Raw genomic sequence first — 25,142 nt, 5'->3', positions numbered from 1 at the left:
AATAAAAAAATCAAGACAGGTGATAGCACACATATTAGTCAGGGCTTTTTTCCAAGAAACCGAAACTGTAGGATCTCTATCTACAGCTTTATCTAGAAAGAGAGAGAAAGAGATTTATTTTAAGGAATTAGCTCACACACAGTGGAAGCTGACAAATATGGAATCAGCAGGGTGTTGGCTGGAGACCATGAAAGACTTGATGTTACAGTCTTGAGTCCTAAGGCAGTTTGGAAATAGAATCCTCTCTTTCGCTGGGGACCTCTGTCTTTTTCTTATTAAGGCCTTCAACTGTTTGGATGGGGCCTACACCCATCATGAAGAGTAATGTGCTTTATTCAAAGGCTACTGCTGGCCGGGCGCAGTGGCTCAAGCCTGTAATCCCAGCACTTTGGGAGGCCGAGACGGGTAGATCACGAGGTCAGGAGATCGAGACCATCCTGGCTAACGCGGTGAAACCCCTTCTCTGCTAAAAAAATAAAAAAAACTAGCCGGGAGAGGTGGCGGGTGCCTGTAGTCCCAGCTACTCCGGAGGCTGAGGCAGGAGAATGGCGTAAACCCGGGAGGCGGAGCTTGCAGTGAGCTGAGATCTGGCCACTGCACTCTAGCCCGGGCCACAGAGCAAGAGTCTGTCTCAAAAAAAAAAAAAAAAAAAAAAAAACAAAGGCTACTGCTTTAAATGTTAGTGACATGTGAAAAGTACCTTCGCAGCAACATCTAGGCTAGGGTTTGACCAAACAACTGAGTACAATGGCCTATCCAAGCTGACATATAAAATTAACTCTCACAGCATATGACAAAGAAGTTGAAGAAGTTTCCAGTCCTATAATACGGAGTCAAAGGGTAGTCACTGTAAATATCTTTATGTGTTTTTCTTTGCAGCATAACCAGTGTGCAGCGTTCAGACAATGGGTCGTATATCTGTAAGATGAAAATAAACAATGAAGAGATTGTGTCTGATCCCATCTACATCGAAGTGCAAGGTAAATCCACAGACCAGAGTCGCATTGCCAGAGAGCTGTTTGTTTTAGGGCCTATGTTAAATGTTTTATGTATAATACTCTAGAGTTTTGCCTGCCCATTTATAACTCTGTACGCAAACCTTGCAAATCTATCAGCACTGAAATTGTACAAGGTACTCCTCTTTGTAGTCTATAAGTAATAATGAAATGAATTCAGTTCCTGAAGTTTGAGCTCTATTCTAGGCATTAAAGATGAGATAAAAAGAGATTTCGGACATCCTTGTCCACAGATTATTTACAATAAAAATAAACTGACGACTTCTTTTTAAGAAGCAAAATGCATTCTACTATCCAGTTTCCAGTGCTGGTACCAGATACCACTCACCTGGTCAAGTGGCTATTGGCTTATTATTCAGCATCTTTTCCTGTCTTGCCTATGCAGACAGTGAAACGCTGGGGAGTGAGTGGTTTTCCTGGACTGGCTCAACAGCTCAGCCTGAGACTTCTTTTGGGCACTGGTATCTGTCAGGTGCATGGTTCAGAGAAATTCCATGACATCATATGAAGGTCCGTGGGGGTGAGGAATGAGACATCAGGTTAGGAAAATGCAGTCTCTGCCCTCAAGGAACTTGAACTCTAATGGGCAATGTGAGCTGATGCACAGGTGAGCCCAGGTCCTAGGTTTGGTGCCCTGAGTTGGGGGTTTGCATGCTTGGTTCTGCAATGGCAGAGTTGCAAGGAGGAAGCATCTTTATTATTACCCCCAGTGGTCACTCCTCACTACCCCTGGGGACTTCCCTCCGGGGCCCTTGTGCCCCTGCTCTCTGAGGTGACCCTCTTAGCAGAGCCATTAGGTCACCTCCCTTTTCTGCTTTATCCTGACCTTCCTCATCACAGGCTTTAGAGCAGGGGATTAGCTTTTTAATCAGAAACATCTCCCACTGAAAAGTTGCTGTGCTACCCATTCTTTTGTGAACCTGAAATTGATGCCCACCAATGTGGAGAGAAGCCTCAGGGAGCACAGATGGAAGGAAGGAGGAGGAGTGAGTGGGGAAGACAGAAGAGACTCCCTCAGAGGAGTCTCTTCATCTCTTCATGACCTTTGCTTTGGGCCTATCCCAGGCTGAACAGCTCTTTCTCGGGGTTATGTCACCATCAGCCAAAAAGGGGGTTTCCTACATTTGCAGCTAATTTGGGAGAAAAATATTTAGAGGAGATTTTATTTGTCAGAATCCCAGAAAAATGCCCAGAGCAGGAACATATTAAATCCAAAGAGAGTTTCAAAAAACCTTGAAACAGGACAAAAGAATTCCATTACACATAACTGCCACATCATTCTTGCTGGAACTAGATCTGTGAGTTCCCAATCCCCAAAAGAACACTTTTTGGACTTGTTATATTTTTGAACACCTGCCCCAAATAAGTACTGACTGGCTTTCTCTGAGCTTCCTTGGGGCCTTGATTTTGGAAATGACAGTAGATCTAAAGATTGTAATTGCAACTATGTTTATACTGTTTTTTCACGAGAATTTGCTTTGAAAAGCACTCAGCCTTATACAAGGCTGTGGATTTTAAAATTCATTATGACCCGTCTGAAAGTCACACACATAATAGAATGTCTTCATACCATGGACAGATCTATTATATAGCCATGTTTTACTCTGTGTTTATTTTGGTAAGAAATACTGAAAACCTGCCAACTGGTCAGTCCCAGGAGTTTGAGCAACACCTGATGTAAGAACTGTCTGTGGCCTGCCTTCTGGTAAAACCAGTTCTGAATCACTATTTATAGCCCCTTTGGCAAAGCGTCCTAGAAAACTGGCTTAAGGTAGACTGGCAGGAATTAGCCTCTGTGCTCCTTCTTATCCAACTTAAGGAGGTCAAAACTGATGAATACAGACCTGACTGTAGATAAAGAAATCTGTTGCTAAGCTGGGCGCGGTGGTGATGCAGTAGATAAAGAAATCTGTTGCCAAGGCTGGGTGTGGTGTATCATGTCTGTAATCCCAGCACTTTGGGAGGCCAAGGGCGATGGATCACTTGAGGTCGAGAGTTCGAGGCCAGCCTGGCCAACATGGTGAAACCCCATCTCTACTAAAAATACAAAAATTAGCCAGACGTGGTGGTGTGCGCCTGTAATCCCAGCTACTCAGGAGGCTGAGGCAGGAGAATCAGTTGAACCGAGGAGACAGAGGTTGCAGTGAGCCAACATCAAGCCACTGCACTCCAGCCTGGGCAGCAGAGTGAGACTCCATCCCCCCACGAAAAAGAGAAATCTATTGTCAAGTTCTAGCCCAGTTTCCATTCCCCTTTGGGCTCTGTCTCTGCTTTCAGATCTGAAACATTCTTTCATGTAACGTTTTCTCTGCAGGACTTCCTCACTTTACTAAGCAGCCTGAGAGCATGAATGTCACCAGAAACACAGCCTTCAACCTCACCTGTCAGGCTGTGGGCCCACCTGAGCCTGTCAACATTTTCTGGGTTCAAAACAGTAGCCGTGTTAACAAACAGCCTGAAAAATCCCCCTCCGTGCTAACTGTTCCAGGTAAGTCTGAGCCGTGGGTTTATTTATTGATTTATTCTCTAATAGTGGAAGGGATCAAAAGTTTGGTGATCCTTGCTGTGCACCACTAGCAGGCAGTGGAGACAGATGAATATGCAGGTGTGGCAGCAAGGTTATGGGACCAGGTAGACGGTAAGGTAGGTGGGAATCACAGGTGTGAGAATTCACAGGCCGAGGTGGGGAAATAGGTGAGGGCCTCTGAGGATACATAGGGTTAGTTGTTGAAGTGGCCAGAATCCCCGAGCCCAGGCAGCAGGAGCCCTGCTCACATCTCCCGTTGCAGCTGTGGCCTTGCTGGCCTGTCAGGTCTTGCGTTTATGGAACCACTGATGTGAAGACCTCAGTGGGTTTCACACCGAGAGCGTGGATTGGTCACTGGGAGCTATTGCAGAAAGTGTGAGCCCTTGTGGGATTGTGGCTGAAAGGACATTCCACGGTCATCGTGATTTCCATCCAAATGAAAGTGGCCCGGTTTTAGTCCCGCACATCACTGATGATGCTCGTTAGTACCACTGACGTTTCCCATGCACTGAAGTCGGTGGGCTCTTCCGTGGCTCCTCTCATTGCGCAATATCTTTCAGCAGCATCAGGCAAAGTTACCAGACTCCCTCCCTCCTTCCTTTCTCCAGGGACTGCTGTATGCCTGGGGCTGTTCTAGGCCTTCAGGACACAGGATGGACTTTTGGAAACACTGTCCTGGCTTCTATTTCATTGAATGACACCAATTCATTGCTCCTTCTTTGTCATCCACTGGAGTTTTAAATGGCAGGGCTCAATCCTGGGCCCCCTTCTTTTACTCTGAGATGCTCCCTCTTGGGAGAGTTTCTCTGGGCCCCTGACTTTAACACCATCTATAAGAAATGACCTTGAAATTTACATCTCCAGCCCAGACCCCTCTCCTGAGTTGCAGGCTCATGTGTCCAACCGCCTCCTTGGCATTGCCACTTGCTGGGTACATACGCATCTCAGAATGAAACTCTTAACTCTAGACTTGTTCCACTCCAGAATTCCCCATCTTAGTGAATGATATCACCATTTTCCCACCCTTCCTTTTTCTCATTTTTCGTGTTGGCATCAGCAGTTCCGTCAGTTCTGCTCCTACAATACTTCTGAAGTCTGTCTTTTCTCCATTCTGCTGCCAGCACCCTGGTCCATGTCACTGCCAGCTCTTGCCATCGCCTCTGCAGTGGCTTCCTAACTGGGCCTTTTTGCTCCCAGCCTTGTCCCTACTCCCATCTACCCTCCTCAGTGGCAGATGACATCACCTGCCTGCTGAAAACCCTGCAGTAGCTCCCCACTGTCTTAGACTGTCACCCAGTCCTTCCTGCCCTTTCCCTCGGGGCTGCGTGTCCCAGCTCCTTCCTATCCATCCAACCCAGCCCCATCCCATGCTTTCCACCCTGCTTATTAGATACGAGTCACACTGATTGTCTTTCACTTCTCTAGGCGTATCCTGTTCCTTCCTGCCTCAGGACCTGTCTCTTCTATCTGCTTGCGGTGTTCTTCCATCTGCCCTTTGTCCTATGACCCAACTCAAACATCTCTTCTTCAGAGAGGCCATCCCTGATCACTCCTAACTATTTTAGGTCCCCTCAATCCCACATTGCTGTATACTCCTCTGTTGCACTTGTCACCGTCTATAATTATCCAGTTTATTCGTTGGGCTCCTTGTCTAGCTTCTTCTTCTTTTTTTTTTCTTTTTTTCGAGACAGAGTCTCGCTCTGTCACCCAGGCTGGAGTGCAGTGGCGCGATCTGGGGTCACTGCAAGCTCCGCCTCTTGGGTTCACACCATTCTCCTGCCTTAGCCTCCCGAGTAGCTGGGACTACAGGTACACAGCACCACGCCCGGCTAATTTTTTTGTTTTTTTAATACAGACTGGGTTTCACCGTGGTCTCGATCTCCTGACCTCGTGATCCGCCCGTCTCGGCCTCCCAAAGTGCTGGGATTACAGGCTTGAGCCACCGCGCCTGGCCTATTTTTTTGTTTTTTTAATACAGACTGGGTTTCACCGTGGTCTCGATCTCCTGACCTCGTGATCCGCCCACCTTGGCCTCCCAAAGTGCTGGGATTACAGGCATGAGCCACTGCGCCTGGCCATCTAGCTTCTTAGAGAACATATGCTCAGTAAGGATGAGGGCTTTCTCTCTCCCATTCACCTCTGCACTGCCAGTGGCTGAAGCGGTGCCTGCCTCCTAGTAGTAACTCAGTAAATATTTATGGCTAGAATGGATCAGTAAGTGAATGCCAGCTCCTAGCTGTTAACTCAGAATCACTTTTCTAACCTGTGACTTCAGGAGGAATGTTATGGTTTTCTCCCCTTCATCTGAGTTTTCTTTGAGTTTTTCTAGGGAATTAGTTAAGTAACTTTTTGTTCAAAATCAATTTTAAAAAATAGACTCTACCCTCTATAGGATGATCACTCTGAAATCCCGTAACGAAAGACTTATTTTCATTGAGGTAAAATTGACATACGATTAAATGCATAGAATTTAGTTGTACAACCCAATGAGTTTTCCTAAGTGTAGACACCCATGTAGCTACCTCTTCAATCGGGATATAGAATATTGCCATCACTTCGGAAAGTCCTTCATGGTCCCTTCCAGTGGGTCACCATCTCCCATAGGCAATTCTGTTCTGTGTCTATCATCATAGATTAATTTTGCCTGTTCTGGAACTTCAAAAAATGGAATATAAAGTATGTACTTTTTTGTGTCATATGTACTTTCCCTAGCTTCTTCCACTCAACATGATATCTTTGGTGATTCATCCATGATGTTTTATTTATCAGTAGTAACATCATTTTTATTTATTTAAAAAATTTTTTTTCAGATGGGGTCTTGCTCTGCTGCCCAGGCTGGAGTGCAGTGGCATGATCTTGGCTCACTGCAACCTCCGCCTCCTGGGTTCAAGCTATTCCCCTGCCTCAGCTTCCTGAGTAGCTGAATTACAGGCATCTGCCACCATGCCTGGCTACTTTTTGTATTTAAGTAGAGACAGTGTTTCACCATGTTGGTCAAGCTGGTCTCGAATTCCTGACCTTAAGTGATCCAACCGCCTCCATCTCCCAAATTGCTGGAATTACAGGCTTGAGCCACCATGCCCTGCCAGTACATCATCTTTTATTGCTGATATAGTACTCTGTTGTATTAATGTGTTAATTTGGTTTATCCATTTGTTTGGTGAACATTTTGGATATGTGTGGCAGTTGGCTATTATGAATAAAGCAGCTATGAATATTTGAGGGCAAGTCTTTTGGAGGACATGTTTTTATTTTGTCTTGGATAAATGCCTAGGAGAGGAATGACTGCTTCATATGTTTAACTTTTAAAGAAACTACCAAATGGTTTCCCAAAGTGATTGTACCATCTTTTCATTCCCAGCAACAGTGGATGAGAGCGTTCCAGTTGCTCCATCCATATCTTTACCGACATTTGATTTGGTCAGTCTTCTTAAGTGTAGACATTCTAGTGGATTTGAAATCTAGTAGATTATTGTGGTTTTAGTTTGCATTTCATTTTCCTGATGCCTAATTTTAGACAAGACTTAGAGAAGATTTTAGTGTCTTTTGATGTGCTTATCAATCAGTCACATCTCTTTTTTGGTGAAGTGTCACTTCAGGTTTTTTGCCCATTTCTATGAAAATCCTAGAATCCACTTGACAATGTTTACACAAAAATGCCTGCGGTGATTTTGTCTGCAATTGAATTGTTTTTATAGATAAGTTTAGAAGAAAATGATGTCTTGACAATATTGAGCCTTCCAATCAATGAATACATTATATCTCTTCACTTTTTACGTCTTCTTTAATTTCTCTCAGCAATTTTTGTAGTTTTTGATATAGAGGTCTTACAAGTCATTTGTTAAATTATTTTTAATTTTAGAATTGGAATTACATGTACTTAAGGTATACAGCGTAAAGTTTTGAAATACATAGTGAACTGATTATTACAACCAAGCTAATTAATATAGCTATCTTTTCACATAGTTACCATTTGTGGCAGTGGGGTGGGGTTGGAGGGTGGGGAGGGAGGCTGTGGGGGAGGGAGTGTAGGAGGATGAGAACACCTAAGATCTACCCTCTTAGCAAATTTCCAGTATACTGTGCAATTTTGTTAACTATGCTGTACATTAGATCTCTAGAACTTATTTATCCTATGGACTGAAATTTTCTACCTTTTGACCAATATCTCCCCAGTCCTCACCCTCCTCCACCCACCCTTTTTAACCACGGTTCTATTCTTTGTTTCTGTGAGTTTGACTTTTTTAGATTGCACATGTAAGTGAGACCATGAAGTTATTTTTCTTTTCTTTGGTTTATTCACTTAGCATAATGTCTTCCAGTTTCATTCATGTTGTCGTAAATGCCAGGATTTTCTTTTTTGTACAGGCTGAATAGTATTCCCATATATATATATATACACCATAATTTTTTAATCCATTTGTCTGTTTATGCACACTTACATTGTTTCCATGTCTAAGCTATTGTGAATGATGCTGCAATGAACACGGGACCACAGATACCTCTTTGAGATCCTCATACCATATACCCAGCATGGGAATTGATGAATCATATGGTGATTGATGAATCATATTTTTAGTTTTCTGAGGAACCTCCAAACTGTTTTTCTTTTTTTTTTTTTTTTTTTTTTTTGAGGCGGAGTCTCGCTCTGTCGCCCGGACTGGAGTGCAGTGGCCGGATCTCAGCTCACTGCAAGCTCCGCCTTCCGGGTTTACGCCATTCTCCTGCCTCAGCCTCCTGAGTAGCTGGGACTACAGGCGCCCGCCACCTCGCCCGGCTAGTTTTTTTTGTATTTTTAGTAGAGACGGGGTTTCACCGTGTTAGCCAGGATGGTCTCGATCTCCTGACCTCGTGATCCGCCCGTCTCGGCCTCCCAAAGTGCTGGGATTACAGGCTTGAGCCACCGCGCCCGGCCCAAACTGTTTTTCTTAATGGCTGTGCCAATTTACATTTTCACCAACAGTGTACAGCCAATCAGAATGCATTAATTTAGCACTTATGTACTAATAAATAGCCTATTGGATTTTATTTCCCAATTGTTTACTATTAGTAAATAGAAACCAGATTTTCATGTTTTATAAAAATAGGGACAAAATCTGTCCATGTCTGTTTATAACTTTTCTGTATATTTTCTCAGAAATTAGAAGTGTGTTTGTGTGACAAGATCTGCAAATTATTTTAATACCCAAGGCTGTAGTTAGTCTTAGCTTGGAGATCTGATTTATTTCTAAAAGGTCAGTTCTACCCTTACAACGGCCACCTGTTTTGCATTTCAAATTCTTTACAATTTAATTTTACTTTTTGAAATTTTAAGTTTTTGTTTTTTTTTTTTTTCCTTTGGTAGAGAAGATTTGGGCTCACATTTTTTTCCAGGGTGTTACATGAAAATTCTCAAGGTGGACTACTAGGTTTAGCTGGAATCAATCTGACAGTGTTCAAATCATTAGCACCCTTTAAAAGAGTCACTGGAATTACATGATGATCTGAAAAGTTTAGGAGACAGACCCAGACAGCAGGGAAGCCTAATCCAATCATCCTTAAAAATCTGAACAGTCAGAATAGAACTGTAGCATACAGCCTGTTGGTCACAGGAGCAAGAACTATTTGTTCATTTGCATTTCACCAAATTCTTACATGCACTGATCCAACAAATGAGCCAAAACTTAGGCTCCAAAAATGTTCATAATAGTCTTCTAAAACTTGTCCAGCTGACCAGTGCACGGGGTGGTGGTACCGAGTGTGGTGCTTTCCCACCGTACACACTCATGGAATCCACAATGCCACGTGCCGTCAGGGCAATGGCTCCACACGAATCTTCTCTGTTATTGTTCCAGTTTTAGTGTATGTGCTGCCAAAGCGAGCACCATCAGGATTTCTTTAGGAGGGATATCTAAATGGGAATTGAAGGGAAAAGTGAGCATATTTTAATTTTTAATACATTCTAATCTCCCTCCAAAAAGATCTTGCAAGTTGGCAATCTTTTTAGTAGAATATGGTAATATGCACCCTGTATCACATACACACAGTATTCAGTCTTGACTTTTTGTCAGTCTGATGGCAAATACTCTCATCTATCAGAATATCTGATTTACGCCTCCACCTGTTTCCATGAGACCAGGGGGCCTCTAGAAGGCAGGAACTGAAGGTTTTTTGGCCGCATATTCAGGGGTCTGGTTCAGTGCCTGAAATGTGGTAGTTGTAGAAATGACCAGTAGGAGAGCACCTGCAGCAGCATTCACCTGAAGGTGCTTCCGAATGTGGGTGCACATGATGACTTCACTCTCCATCAGGGGCCATCGGGTACCAAAAACCAAAAACTGAACCATGATAGTGGAAATCCTCACTAACACTTCACCAGCTTTTCTAGAGTTTTCAGAGTAGTGACAAACGTGTCTGTAAATGAAGAACTCTTACTTAAACTGCTGAGTTGAAATTCTAGTTTCTAAATGAATATGCAGTATACTGTACTGCTCAGGCAGTTTTTCTATTTGTGAAGGGTTTGGAAAGTGGGGCTGCTGACTTTATTTTTCTTAGTGACATATTTATTAAATGCCTGTTTGATAGTGAAGATGGTCTAGCTGGTGCTATACAGTGAAGTGAAGGTCTGGAGGAGTAATCTTATATTCAAGCCAGAAACCTGAAACTTCCCCAGATTCTTCTCTTGCCCATCCAACAATCATCACCAAGATTTGTATATTGTTCTCTCTCTCTTTTTTTTTTTTTGAGATGGAGTTTTGCTCTGTCACCCAGGCTGCAGTGCAATGGTGTGATCTGTGCTCACTGCAACCTCCGCCTCCCGGGTTCAAGGGATTCTCCTGCCTCAGCCTCTCAAGCAGCTGGGATTACAGGCATCCACCATCATGCCTGGCTCATTTTTGTATTTTTGTAGAGATGGGGTTTCACCATGTTGGCCAGGCTAGTCTTTAACTCCTGAACTCAGGTGATCTACCCACCTTGGCCTCCCAAAGTGCTGGGACTACAGGTGTGAACCACTGTGCCCGGCCCTGTACATTGTTCTCAAATGTCAGTTGTGCTGCAGTTCCACCACCATGGCCTTAATTCAGGCTTTCCTGGTTCATTGCTAGGACTGTTGCTGTCACCTCTTGCCTATGGTCCCAGCTTTCTTGTTCTCTTCCCCCTACCCCACCACCATAGTGAGTGATGCTCCACCTTGTGATTAAAGAGGTTCTCCTAAAATAAAGTTTCTCGTTCCTGGCATGACTCCCCACTACATGCAGGTTAAAATCTACCATTTTACCCTGAAGTCTGAGACCCACTGGGGCTTCAGCCTAACTTTCCCAGGGTCTCTGCCTGCCTCACCTGCAAAGGCACCTGCTTGGGAGGCCTGATGAGCTTTTTGCAGGCCTATGAGTGCACTGTGCCTTCTTGCCAAGCTGCCTTCTCATTGTCTGACAAGCCCCCGTTCACCTGACACACAGATCATGGTTCTCCTCTGAAAACCTTCCTGGTCACCTCCTTGTCTGTGTATTCACAAGGCCTCTTCCCCATTGCATTGAAGCACAAACCCTCCATCTATTTGTCAGGCCTCCAAGAAGACTTACTAATCAGGTGATTATTATGTATGATTTATTGGTTAGGTTAGCCCCATCACCCAGCACAGCACCTGGCACGTAAGAACTATGTGAATGAATGAATGAATGAACTAATGAACAAACAAATTAATTACAGATAGTCCCTGAGTTTTAGGTCCTATCACTGGGACAAAGGGACATCATGATAATGAAGTAACTTGTATTTATAAAATTATTTTTAAATTTAAATTCTTATCTCTTTTCTCATTTATATCTCCAGCCGGTCCTGCGAAATTAATAGAACAGGATCTTTAATGTCCATTCTGTAGACCCAAAAGGCTAAAATAAGTCCGGGGAGGAAGGGTGTGGAGCCCAGGCTGCTGAATGTGGGAATTGTGCTGGGCTCACAGGAGTTACTCTCAAGTCAGCTAGTTGCTGACTGTTCCCTTGTGTCTGCATTTTGTAACGTTACAAAAGAACTGTGTAAAAAGTTATTTTTAATTAAATATATTTTTAATTTTGAGGAAGCTTTAGTTTGATACCTGAGTCCCTCCCAGTAATTCATGTGTGAGGAGGTGGGTGCTGAGGTCGGCTTTTGGGGGCTTTGTGCTGGGCAGCCGCCCCTGACATGCTGATGTAAATAAAGCAGTGAGTGTTGGCAGGGAGACGCCATTCTATCTGCAATTGACCCCTAAGTAAACTTTGCTGGCCCCTTCTACTGAGGGAATGCTAATTGGTTTAAATAGCCAATTGTTTGGACTGCTTTGAGCAAGCATTGTTTATGAATGGGAAGGTCATATGCCTTTTCCCTCTTGATACAAGTTTTTATTTTTCCTCTGTGTTGTATGAGCTTTCTTTAAGGAACATGAGCAAAGAAGTAATTTGTCTAAAGGACATTATTCTGAGTGAACAAAGCCAGTCTCAAAGGTTGTGTGCTGTATGATTCCATTTAGATAACATTCTCAAAAGGACAAAATTTTGGTAATGGAGAACATATCAACAATTTCAGGGGTTAGGTTTGGGGATAGGATGTTCCTTTAAGGGGTAGAATGAGGGAGCTTCTTTTTGGTGATGGAACAGTTGTGTAGCCACAAATCTGTACCTGTCATAAAATTTCATAAACCTATACACTCATTCTTCCCCCCAAAATAAAACAAAGCAGAAACTGGTAAAAATCTTAGTAAGGCCTGTATTTTAGTTAATACTGTTGTACCAAAGTCACTTTCCTGTTTTGATCATTGTACCATGGTTATGTAAGATCTTATCATTGGGTAAAGCTGGGTGAAGGGTGCACAGTAACTCTGCTATTTTTGCAACTTCTTGTAAGTCTAAAGATATTTCAAAATAAAAAGTTTCTTTTTTAAAGAATTTTTATCATGGGCAAAACCAAATCACAAAATAAAGAGCAGAACTGCAAAGAGCTTTAGCTTCATGGTGTTCAATGATGGAGTGCTTTATAAGTTAGCAGGTAAGAGCTCCAGCTCTGGCATATATTTTTAAATTTTTTATATTTTGTTTTTATTTTTATATGCAATAAGTTACTAACTCATTGCCAATTTTGACCTGCCTTTCTGTTAACAGTGGTGGGCTTGCATTGATCTTTCAGGCTTTTCTTTTTAAAAAAAAATGCTCATTTTATGTTTAAATCCACATCTAGGAAACAGCTAAGCAAGCTTTTGTTTTAGTTAGTTGGATAAAATTATTACTATCCTTGTAATAATAGAAAGAGTAATAATAACTAGAATTTATACAAATTAGTTCGTAATGCCCACAGTACTTTCTGTAAAGAATTACTTTGAATCACATAGCAAGCTGTGATAATTAGGCAGTTTTGTTATTGTCTTGCTTTGTCACCCAGGCGGATATGCAGTGGCACCATCTCTACTCATTGTAACCTCAAAACTCCTGCACTCAAGCAAATCCTCCCACCTCAGCGTCCCAAGTAGCTAGGACTACAGGGATAAGCAGCTTTTTTCAAATTTTTTGTAGAGACAGGATCTCACTATGTTGCTCAGGCTAGTTAGGCGTTTTCTCATACCCATCTTACGTATTAGAAAAACATTTGGAACTATTAAGAGACCAGTCTTCTTAAGGTCTATTCTCCATATGACAGCTGGAGCAATCCTGATACAAGTCAAATCATACCAGCCGTCTGCTCAGAGCTCTGGGTTTGCCACCCAACAAGAGAAACAGGCAAAGGCCTCTCCCACATGTTCCCTCTGCCTAGAACCTCCCCAGACCCCCAAGTATCAACTTGGCCCCTTTCCTCACCCCTACTCTTTCCTCAGAGGTCATTTCTCAAGGAACCACCTCCGACGCCCCCCACCCATCATTTAAAATTACAGCTTGTTTCCCCACCCATCCTGACCCTCTGATGGTCTTCTATTTTTCCATAGTACTTATCACCTTCTAACATATCATACATCTTACTTTTTTATCAAGGTTATTATATATTGCCCATTTCCCTCCCTGAAAATGTGAGCTCTGTAAGGGAGGGGATCTTTGTTTTATTCGTGGATATATCCAAAGTTTCTGGAAAAAATGTCTGGCTTGTAGTAAATACTCAGTAAATATTTGTCAAGTGGATGAATGCAGAGCAGATAGAGAGGTCCAAGTTAAGAAGTTACCTCACTTACGCAGCATAATCTTCCATTTGTTGCTTCTTTTGGTAGAAAGATGGACACAAGGGGAAAAAAAAAAAGCAGGGACAGAATTGTTTATCTAGTTAATTTGCAGGATTGCTTAATTGAGAACTCAAAGAACAGGCTCAACTGTGCTCTTAAGAGTTGCTCCCTCAGCAATCCGATTGTTCTTCCCTCAAGGGAACATTCTGTTACTGAATGTTCCTTAAAAATATGTTTCAGAGCTGTGTCATAAATATCTTTTCTCAAACCAGCAGACGACCAAGCAAGAGGGGCATGAACCATCATAATGGAGTTGGGTGAAAAGGGGAAATTACTATAAGGGGGATGACCTACCCACTAGAAGAGGAACTGGCTCAGGAGATTGTGGGGGTTCCAGTGCCCGGGACCATTCAGGATAGAGTGGGTGGTGGGGTGGAGACTTAAGGAGGTGGATGCTTTTTCTCCCTGGAAAGTCACAAGGGTTTGGGGCTATAAAATGTCAAGATCTATTCCAGTCTGGTAGTTATTGTTTATCCTCAGAGAGAGAACTGGTGAGTGAGAGGGAGCTGTCTTCTCCTAGTGTACACTCATTGCTATGGTCCATCAAGGCTTATAAACGAGTGTCTAGCTGGGAAGCCAGTGCTGTTAAGCCATGAAAGTTTAGCAGAAAAAATTAAGCAAAGAAGACTATATTTGGCCTAAGTGCCATCTAGTTTTGGAGAAAGTTACCTTTGGTTTGAACCAGTTTCCTCTTCTCTCTGCCGGCATATGGGCGCTAACCACCTGACCTTGTAAACTGTTTTAATACATTGTGTGGTTACTGCCAGGCAATTCAGATTTGGTGTAGGTGTCTTGTGCTAGGACATTTGCTATAGATTGTTTTTTTGACCTTGTGTGCACTATGAAAAGAAGCACACAGGAGAAATGACTGTCCATTTGTCCTGAAGTCATGTTCTGTGATAATGTTTCCCTTTCAGTGTTGATAAGCCTGATAGGAATGAAGACCACTGGGCCTGAATTCTGCTACTGCTACTACAGGATCCTATTATAGGATCTATAACTGGATAATGGATCTCAGTGAAATAAACCTCCTGTTTTGCCATAGGGCTGGCTCTTCCCCTTATGACAAGTTTGCAATGTGATTTTGTAGTTTGTATTCAAGGGTTTCCTAAGAGTTTTGATAAGAATAATTGAAGTCAGATGACTAATTTTAACCTGCAGATGTCTCCTCCAATATATAAAAAGGATAAGTTAGTAACTTCCTGTATCTTCTGATTGAGCCAAAGCCAGTTTTTCTAAATATAAGCCAGGTTTTGCAAGTTCATGCAGCCTTGTGGATGAAATGGGCATCTCACTTGGGAGCTTAGGATCTGGAAGGTTAAAAGTGATGCCAAGGCTTGAAAATCAAAGTGTCAGAGGCCTCACCATGAAACAGTGATCAGCAGAGCACAGACACCTTAGAGGGATCAGTGTCTCTTCATCTTCATCCTGTATTTATCTTCTTTCTTAAAATCAATGCTTGACAAAGTGCCCAAAGTCCGGATACTTCGTCAGTTCTCCCTTTCCACCTCCTGTTTTCCTTTCATCTCTTCCTTGCATTACAAAAGAAAAAAGACCTCTCTCACCTGTCTAGAATCACCACGATGAGGCATCAGTTCTCAATGCTTTGGTCTCAAGATCCTTGTGTGTGTGTGTGTGTGTGTGTGTGTGTGTGTGTGTGTGACAGGGCCTCACTCTGTCACCCAGGCTGGAGTGCTCACTGCAGCCTCAACCTCCTAGGCTCAGGTGATTCAGCCATCTCAACCTCCCAAGTAGCTGGGACTACAGGCGCATGTCACAACACTCAGCTAGTTTCTGTATTTTTTGTAGAGATTTGATTTCTCTATGTTGCCCCAGGCTGGGGCAACTTCTGGACTGTAACTCTCGAACTTCTGGACTCAAGTGATCCTCCTGCCTCAGCCTCCTAAAGTGCTGGGATTACAGGAGTGAGCCACTGTGCTTAGCCTCAAGATCCTTTTACAGTCATAAATTATCAAGAACCAGAGTTCTTGTTTATGTGGGTCATATCTATCTGTATTTACTGAATTAGAAATTAAAACTGAAAACTTTTAAAACACAAAAATACGCAAGTATACATTTCATTGGCTAATACATCTGTGCTGTGGCATCATCATGTACCGTATAGCCTCTGGAAAATTCTTTTGGAAAATTCCATCATACATTCCTGAGATAATGAGAATTAAAAGAGCAAGTAATATATTATTATTATTATTAAAATAGTTTTGACTCTGAGGACTACTGAAAGGGTCTCTGGAATCCCCAGAAGTTTCTTGACCACATTTTGAGAATGGCTGCTGGGTGCATGTCTTGGAGTTAAGAAATTTCCAAACTGTCACATAGACAGAAAATTCCAAATTTTGGTGGGGGCGGTGGCTCACGCCTGTAATCCCAGCACTATGGGAGGCTGAGGCGGGCAGATCACCTGAGGTCAGGAGTTCAAGACCAGCCTGGCCAACATGGTGAAAGCCTGTCTCCACTAAAAATACAAAAATTAGCCAGGCATGGTGGTGCGTACCTGTAATCCCAGCTACTTGGGAGACCAAGGCAGGAGAATCGCTTGAACCTGAGAGGCGGAGGTTGCAGTGAGCCGAGATCATGCCATTGCACTCTAGCCTGGGTAACAGAGCGAATCTCAGTCTCAAAAAAAAAGAAAAGAAAATTCCAAATTTTGTCCAGCGAAGGAGTTGCCTTTCCAATAAAGTTGTACTTATGTTTAAGAATCACTTAAATATAGTCTGATCAGTTGCATCCTAATAGTGAGTATAATCAATTCAGAAGAAAATATTTTTGCAATTTCAAGGTATATGTATATTTTTGTTGCCAGTAAGTTCCTATGGTTTAAGCAAAAACTTTCAAATGTGTGCCATTTCCACTTTCAAATGTGTACCATTAGGATGAAATTCTTGGGGGTGGTAGAAGAGTCATGGAGGAAAACTTCCTGCTGCTGGGGAACAGTCGTTTCACTGGGTGTTGGTGTCAAGATATTTAAGGTACCTCAAATTACATTCTTTGAAACTGTTTAAATTATGAAAAATTTAAGGATGCAAACTTCAAAATGTGTGAGAGGCCACATATATTTTTCAAAATTCTCTGGGAGGAATACAAGCACAAGATATAAAGACCCCGAGGCAGAGTATCACAGGGATCCTTTTACAGGTATGGGTGTAATGGATATGAGAGAAATATTCCTCCTCAGTGCAGTAAATATTTTCTAATTCACTACACAAACTAGTAGCAGTTTCATGTCTCACTTGAGAGGAAGTGACCTACTGGGAGTTTTTGTTTCTTAGCACTTTAAATTTTCAAGAGAATTTAATTAAGCAATCCAGCTTAGGGTTTTCCTCCAGTCGGAGGGAAGTATTCCTCATCTTGGAAAATTAAGATGCTGTGAAGTATCTGTCCAATTCTCTGTATAATACAATGTTATTTTTGAAGAAATGAAAGGTTACCACCGAATCATAGGACAGAGATGCATGGGTTTGTTTTTCCCTGGGGGACCCCTGTGTAGTCAGGAAAATGCAGACACTGGCGACACCTTCCATCTAGAGATGGAAAATATCAAAAACCCACCAGCACTGATTTTCTTTTTTATGCACATTTAACCCTTCAGGAGAAGTACTAATATAAAAGGGATCAGATATGCATTTTTTCTACAGCTTCTCCCAGTTACAGCCCTCTGCCACGTAGTGGCCACTTGACTACAGCCCAGGCACAGTCGAGGCCACGCAGGCATCCGGCCAGGAACAGCTTTTCTAGGCTGATGCCTGCTGTGCTTCCCTCAGCAGGTTTTTTCCCTTTCATTCTTCAAATATTTGATTACTCTATTAGTGACAAGCTTTGAGTTTAAAAATATCTGATGGAAAATTTCCTACATATGTAGACAGAAGAAAACAAAATAAGTTTTTCTGCTAAGAAGCAAATGGTGGCATATTTTCAACAATTTTATGAAGATACTACTGTGTGCCAGATGATGTTTTTGTGTGCCACAGATATAGAAGTTTCCAGATTCAACTAAATAGTATATACTGTATAGTTGTAGTTTTAAAAAATAACCATTCAGGCCGGGTGCGGTGGCTCACACCTGTAATCCTAGCATTTTGGGAGGCCAAGGCAGGCAGATTACCTGAGGTTGGGAGTTCAAGACCAGCCTGGACAACATAGTGAAACCCTGTCTCTACTAAAAATGCAAAATTAGCTGGGCGCAGTGGTGCACGCCTGTAATCCCAGCTACTCGGGAGACCGAGGCAAGAGAATCCCTTGAACTCAGGAGGTGGAGGTTGCAGTGAGCCGGGATTGCGCCATTGCACTCCAGCCTGGGTAACGACAGAGTGAGTCTCAATCTCAAAATAAAGAAATAAATAAATAAATTCAAATTTTAAGATTGTTTTAAACTTATAGAGAAACATTGGGGATAATACAGTGATTTCCCATAAGCCCCACTCCCACTTTCACCTATTGTTAGCATTTTACATTAGTGTGGTGCATCTGCTACAATTAATGAATCAATACGGATGCCTCATCATTAACTAAGGTCCATACTTTAGTGATATTTCCTTAGCTTTTTACCTCCTGTCCTTTTTCTATCCCAGGATCTCATCCAGGATGCCACATTGCATTTAGTCATCTATGTCTTATTAGGCTCCTCTTGGCTGTGACAATTTCTCAAACTTTCCTTGTTTTTAATGACCTTGACAGGTTTTAGGTCTTGCTGGTCAGGTGTTTTGTAGAATGTCCCACAATATAGAACTGACTGGTATTTTTTTCATGATTAGCCTGGGGTTTTTTTGTCCTCGGGAGGAAGACCATAGAGGTGAAGTGACATTTTCATCACCTGTTACCAAGAGTACATTCTGTCAACATGATGTACCACTTGATCATCTGGCTCAGGTAGTTTGTCAGTTTCTCCACTCAAAAGTTTTCTTTTTTTTTCTCTTTCCATAATGTACTTGTTGGAAGGAATCACAGTATGCCGCCCATTAAGGAGTGGGGAGTTATGCTCCACCTCTTTGAGGGCAGAATATCCAATAAACTATTTGGAATTATTCTGCAAGAACGTTTGTCTATTCTCTCCAGTTTATCTAATTATTTACTGCTATCAGTAGAGACTCCTGGATATTTTTTTCTTCTTTGGGTTATAATCCAAAGCTACTTTATTTTCTTGCTCAAATTGTTCTAGCTTTGGCCATTGGGAACTCTTTGAGTTAGCTCCTGTGTCTCTTTGACATGCCGCATCATTGTCTCTGTGTGTGTGTGTGTGTGTGTGTGTGTGTGTTGTGTGTTGTGTTTGTTTTACATTTTACTCCAGACTCATATATTTCCTACCCCAATCTGAGAATCAGCCATTTCTCCAAGAGCCCTGGTTCCATTTATTGGAGAATGGCATTAGAAAACAAGATCTGAGTAACTTGTCTTCCTATTTAAAATTAATAAATCAATTTTTAAAAGATGTCTTCAAACCTCTGAAATGATAGAATTTTTCATTTAGCACTAGTGTCTTCTCTTCAATTAGTTATAACGCCTTGCATTTATGTAATACATCCTTGTGAATTGACCAGTTTTTACTATTAAAAAAGGATTCATTGCAATACATCTGAGATTTTTAAGCTGTGGCTTTTATTTTGCTATTTCTGGTATTCTGAAATATGCATAGCATAGTGGCACTGTATGTACTGGGGGGATAGGTAGCAGGATCAAGTGACCCTCAGAACCCACTTTCCTTAATATTGGGGCCAGCGATTTGCAGTAAAAGTCGAAATGATCCTGTTTTATTACCTAATGTCTCATTTATTCAGGATCTGAATAAATGAAAGCAGCTGCCTTTTGGGCCCATGGCTGCCTTGCTCTTGGTGCCTTGTGTTTAATCCCAGGTTTGTTTCTCCATAGCTAGCACACCTTTTAAATTAACTTTACCCTAATGCCCAAAAGCCATGAACCAAGAAATAACATAATGCAAAGACAATCATAGAATTGTGGTGAACAGCAGCCTGTTTCTCTGTTGCTGGTCTCATGAGTCTCCTTCCATTCCAGGCCTGACGGAGATGGCGGTCTTCAGTTGTGAGGCCCACAATGACAAAGGGCTGACAGTATCCAAGGGAGTGCAGATCAACATCAAAGGTAAGCAGCAAGACTAGGTTCCCCATGCATGTTCTGGGAGCTGGTGAGGACGCAGCATGAGCTTGCAGCCGGCTGCCTGGGTGTGGGTCCTGGCTTTCTCACTGATGTTCTTTGTGACCTTGGACAACTCACTTCTCCTCTTTGGTGTCAGTGTTGTCCTCTGAAAAGTGGAGATAATTACAGAACCTGTTGTTGAGGCTTATTGATTGAATACAAGTAAAATTATTCAGAAGTGCCTGGCATATAGGTCTTTGATAAACATTCACTCATTTAGCTCTGCTTACTCCAAGAAGAAAATAAGCTACAATGTTTTCTCATTCTTAGTTCCCGTTTTCACTTTTCCCTCTTCCACCCTGAACTACTCATTAACCGTTGAAGAGCTGGGGCTGGCTTGGGGCATGTTCTAGGAAATGGACCCTGTCCTTCCCAGGTCAGCAAGGCCTGACATGAGTCTCTGCCACCTACTGACTCAGGGAGACAGAGGAAAAGCAGGGAGCAGATCACTCTTTGGAGCCCAATGCTCCTATCCTTCTTCCTCCTAAACTCCCTCTTCCTCTTGGTTCCTCTGAGCTAGGATTTCACTAGGCTGAGCTTGCTTGGCAGTGAGTTGTGATAATAGAATTAAAAGCATACATTTGAAGGCCTCCAGGCTAGTGGAGACATTTCAGTCCAATCTACCTTATTTTCCTTCTGTGTAATCAAAGGTATTAAACTTGAAATTTGAAAGAAAAGAAAAACCTACAAATAGATACTACCTTTTTTTCTCGTATTAAATCATCCTCCTTAGTGTGTCATAGAAATTCAAGCAAACTTTATGTTTTACTATTTGATCTTAGTTTAAATATTGAGAAGTAATTATTTGGCTCATATTCCTTTCCTCTTGTCCTTAGGGAAGCAGTGCAAGGAAAAAGCAGAACTTGTTTAATAATGATTAAAGGTTGGGTACACACAGAAAGAGATTCAAAATTACAAAAGAAATTATGCTCAAAAAAGATGCTAATTTTAGTTTCAGCAAATCAACTGGACAAAGGCTATGAAAGGGAATATCCTAAAAGTTCACTGGGATAAAAAAATAACCAAACTAAAAGTTATTGCTGGAGGAAGTGTATAACTTCCTTCCTTCATCACAATTCCCATTATTACGATTTCCAAAAGACATGTTGGGAATGTCAAAAATTCATGAGTGGGTGTGAGTTTATAAAGACTTTTTTATAAAGTATAAACTTCTTAAAATTTAAAAATATATAAAATGAGAAGCATTTCTTCAATTTTATGCTTCAGACTCTCTGCTAAGATTTTGTTCTATTAGATCATTCTCCAAACTTCTGTTTTTGGCTTTCTTTTATTGTAAAATTTATATCAAAGCTACCAAGACTCTCTTCTTCTAATGTATAATTCCTATGGCATATGTGGTCAACTTTTGGTCTGGAAAGGCAGATGCTTTAGGGCAGTTCCACAAATAATCTGCAGAGGAAAGTGAGTCAAACCTTACTCTTCCCCACTCCTCTACTAGCAAAACCCAAACTCCTATATGTGGCCCCCAGGGCACGCTTGATATGGTCTTAACACACCTTCCTCCTTCTCTCCTGCTCATTCCATCATTACCTTCATCCTCACCACACCCCCACTGGGGCCTCATCCACAGCTCCCCACATTTATTCTTCACCACAGCTCCATGGAGCAGTGCTGTTACTCTCCCCATTTATAGAGGAGAGAACTGTGTGTAGTTGTAGACAGGGCGTGTAGCTGTGCCTGGGGCCATACAGCAGGTCAGGTGGTAGACCAGACTTACAGTCCCTGCTGGTGTTCCCACCGTCTACTTGCTGCCCTTGGTAATAGGCCTCTAGTGTCCTGTTGAGGGACACAAGCTCCAGGTTCAGGCAGACCAGAGTTCAAGTCCCCGTTGTACTGCTTACAACCTCTCTGTGACCTTTGCCAAGTCTTTAACTTCTCTCATCCTGTTTCCTTATCTGTGAATGGGGCTTGTAAGACTATCTCTCTAATAGGATTCTAGGAATGATAAAAGAAAGCCCTCGGGCCGGGCGCGGTGGCTCAAGCCTGTAAATCCCAGCACTTTGGGAGGCCGAGACGGGCGGATCACGAGGTCAGGAGATCGAGACCATCCTGGCTAACACGGTGAAACCCCATCTCTACTAAAAAATACAAAAAACGAGCCGGGCGAGGTGGCGGGTGCCTGTAGTCCCAGCTATTCGGGAGGCTGAGGCAGGAGAATGGCGTAAACCCGGGAGGCGGAGCTTGCAGTGAGCTGAGATCCGGCCACTGCACTCCAGCCTGGGCGACAGAGCGAGACTCCGTCTCAAAAAAAAAAAAAAAAAGAAAGCCCTCAAAGTGTCTGGCACATAGTAAGCACACGAAATGTTAGCCTTCATTTTAAATTACAAGTGTGGTTATTATTATGAATTAAATTCAGCACAAAGCAATAAGATTCCCCAAATTTAAGATCCTTCTTGGATTCTAACTGAAATAGGTACCCTTCACCCACCTGTAGCCAAGGGTGTAGCACACCCTTGCGAGACACGCACCTCCTCCCCTCCCCGAGCAGATGCAGTTGGCTCTTTTGCTTGAACCGACTCTTAGTGTTTTCTCAGCCTGGAAAGCTTCTCCCCCTACACATGCACACATACACATGCACACTTATGCGTGCACATACTCTCCTATGGCACCCCTCTCTTCTGGTGACAGGGCGCTCTTAGTTAACGTGGGTCTCCTATACCAGGCTGTGTGCTCCATGAGGGCAGAGCTATGACTGTGTCAGGTACACACAGTAGGATCCATGAACATGTACTCCGTAAAGGACATGAGTATTCCACATCTTTTCCAGTTCAAAGGCCTCCTCATTTCATCAGTGGGTCTGCGTTCCACTTCTTTGGCCCTTCACTGGAAGACTTATCCTCAGGCTGGTACAATTATCGTCAGGCATGGGGAGGCTCCCCTTGAAAACATAATTCCGTTTATTAATGCATTTGTTTGGTAGCTGTAGCCTGTCATTATCTATAATTGTGTGTGTGTGTGTGTGTTTTGTTTTATGCAGCAATTCCCTCCCCACCAACTGAAGTCAGCATCCATAACAGCACTGCACACAGCATTCTGATCTCCTGGGTCCCTGGTTTTGATGGATATTCCCCGTTCAGGAATTGCAGCGTTCAGGTAAAGCTCCATGGTAAAGGGGAAAGTAGCGGTTTGGCGCTCTCTGTGGGTCTAAGGATTTTTCTTCCTTCCAAGGATGGACACGGAGGGCATTTCTCCATCTCTGTACAGAGTCCCCTGACCTCCCTGCTTCAGTGTCCAGCATGCATGCACCATTCCATGTCCATGCTCTGCCCATGACACTGTGTCCTTCCTGTGCAGGTTTCAGGGCCCAACCGGAAGCAAAATGGGTTTCCAAAGGAGAGCATCATGAGGCCAGGGAGAGTCCTTCTTCTTCTGTTGTTTTTTTTTTTTTTAGACAAAGTTTTGTTCTTGCTGCCCAGGCTGGAGTACAATGGCGTGATCTTGGCTCACCGCAACCTCCACTGGGTTCAAAGATTATCCTGCCTCAGCCTCCTGAGTAGCTGAGATTACAGACATGCACCACCATGCCCGGATAATTTTGTTTTTAGTAGAGATGGGGTTTCTCCGTGTTGGTCAAGCTGGTCTTGAACTCCCAGTCTCAGGTGATCCGCTCTCCTCGGCCTCCCAAAGTGCTGGGATTACAGACGTGAGCCACCGTGCCCAGTCAAGACCAGGAAGAGTTCATTTTTAAGGTCCCAAAACACACGCTTATGACCAGGAGTTGAAGAAGCCAGCCACTCCCCAGTGTGGCTCCTCCTGGGCTGGTGGCCATGAAGGACAGAAGGGCCAGCACAAGATAGGTCGTCTGTGCTATTGAGCGTAGCACCTTAGCCAGTGTCACCTGGGGATCCTGGGCATTACAGGCCTTGTGGAGTCTTCAGACATTTTTCACTGCTGCCTAGAATAGGTATGAAACAATGCTATTAGCTATCCTAAAATGATAACTTGCCCATGATGTAAGCTCTGCTCTTGAGTGTTCACTTCATAAAAATGAGAATGGTGGCAGTAACACAACTGTTTACTAAGAGACCACAATGGCCCAGGGGCTTTGCAAACATTATCTTAAAACACACCAGCACTGCAGGCTCAGAGTACTCACACAGCCTATGAGTGGCAGAACCAGAACTCAAGCCCAGGAAGCTCCAATGCCTAAAGCGACGCTCAGAACCATCAGCTCTTCCATCTCAGGAGAGTCATCGCATTTGGGAGCAGGTTACCGAACATGCAGGAATTATCTATCCACTAAAAGTATGAATGCATTCTGCCTGGTACTTAATCGTAGGGTCAGGAATTAGTTTACTAAATATCTAGTCTCATTAATTAAAAATATGTTAACTTGACACAGGCCAACTCAGCTCAAAGAATTTTGTGTTGACAACTAGATGTTTTTACTTGGTAGTCAAATTAATTTCTCTGTTCTTAACGCCTCCAACTCTTATCTAACAGCTGTTCCTTCCCTGAAGAGGAAAAGCCTGTATTATCCCTAAAATAGCCTCCACCCTCACCCACAGCCTCCAGCCTTTCTTAATTCTTGCTCAGTTTTTTTTTTTTTGTAAGCCTCCCAAGCACTGTTAAGTGTTAGGAATTCTTATTGCATCTACAATTCCTCACCAGTAATGGCCTTTTTTGTGATTGATTTTTTTAACACCTTTTTTGGAGATATAGTTTACGTTTTTTAAAAAAAATTTGAGACGACATCTCACTCTGTTGCCCAGGCTGGAGTGCAGTGGCACAATCTCGGCTCACTGCAACCTCTGCCTCCTGGGTTCAAGCAATTCTCCTGCCTCACCCTCCCGAATAGCTGGGACTACAGGCCAGTGCCACCACACCCACCTAATTTTTGTACATTTAGTAAAGATGGGGTTTCACCATGTTGACCAGGCTGGTCTTGAACTCCTGACCTGAAGTGATCCACCAGCCTGGGCCTCCCAAAGTGCTGGGATTACAGGTGTGAACCACCATGCCCAGCTGAGATATATTTTATATACCATAATATTCACCCATTATTTAAAATGTACAATTTAATGGTGTTTAGTATATTCAAGAGTTGTGCAGCCATTACCACTGTCTAATTGTGTCTGTATCTAATTTGTCTGTAGTTTTCTTGTGGTAGCTTTTTCTGGTTTTGGCATCAGTGTAATATTGACCTTCTAGAACAAGTGTGAAAGTCGTCCTCCTCCTCCTACCCCTCCCCCTC

At 42.8% G+C, this 25,142-nt stretch overlaps 1 protein-coding gene across 2 annotated transcripts in view; it reads left to right on the top strand.

Moving 5' to 3' along the window:
• MERTK (MER proto-oncogene, tyrosine kinase) overlaps window positions 1-25,142 on the top strand; it is a 135,755-nt gene that overhangs the window by 46,527 nt on the left and 64,086 nt on the right. For both annotated transcript variants that reach the window (XM_011953089.1, XM_011953088.1), the window contains exons 3-6: window positions 880-980; window positions 3,331-3,504; window positions 19,787-19,873; window positions 22,926-23,041. In XM_011953089.1, the coding sequence (XP_011808479.1) occupies window positions 926-980; window positions 3,331-3,504; window positions 19,787-19,873; window positions 22,926-23,041 (432 nt within the window). In that variant the 5' untranslated portion in view covers window positions 880-925. The remainder of the gene's footprint in view (window positions 1-879; window positions 981-3,330; window positions 3,505-19,786; window positions 19,874-22,925; window positions 23,042-25,142) is intronic.

The sequence above is a fragment of the Colobus angolensis genome, unplaced genomic scaffold, assembly GCF_000951035.1.
Source record: "Colobus angolensis palliatus isolate OR3802 unplaced genomic scaffold, Cang.pa_1.0 Scaffold356, whole genome shotgun sequence".
NCBI classification, from domain to species: Eukaryota; Metazoa; Chordata; class Mammalia; order Primates; family Cercopithecidae; genus Colobus; species Colobus angolensis.
Note: the sequence above shows the minus strand (reverse complement) of the source record. Positions and strands in the feature narration are given on the sequence as shown.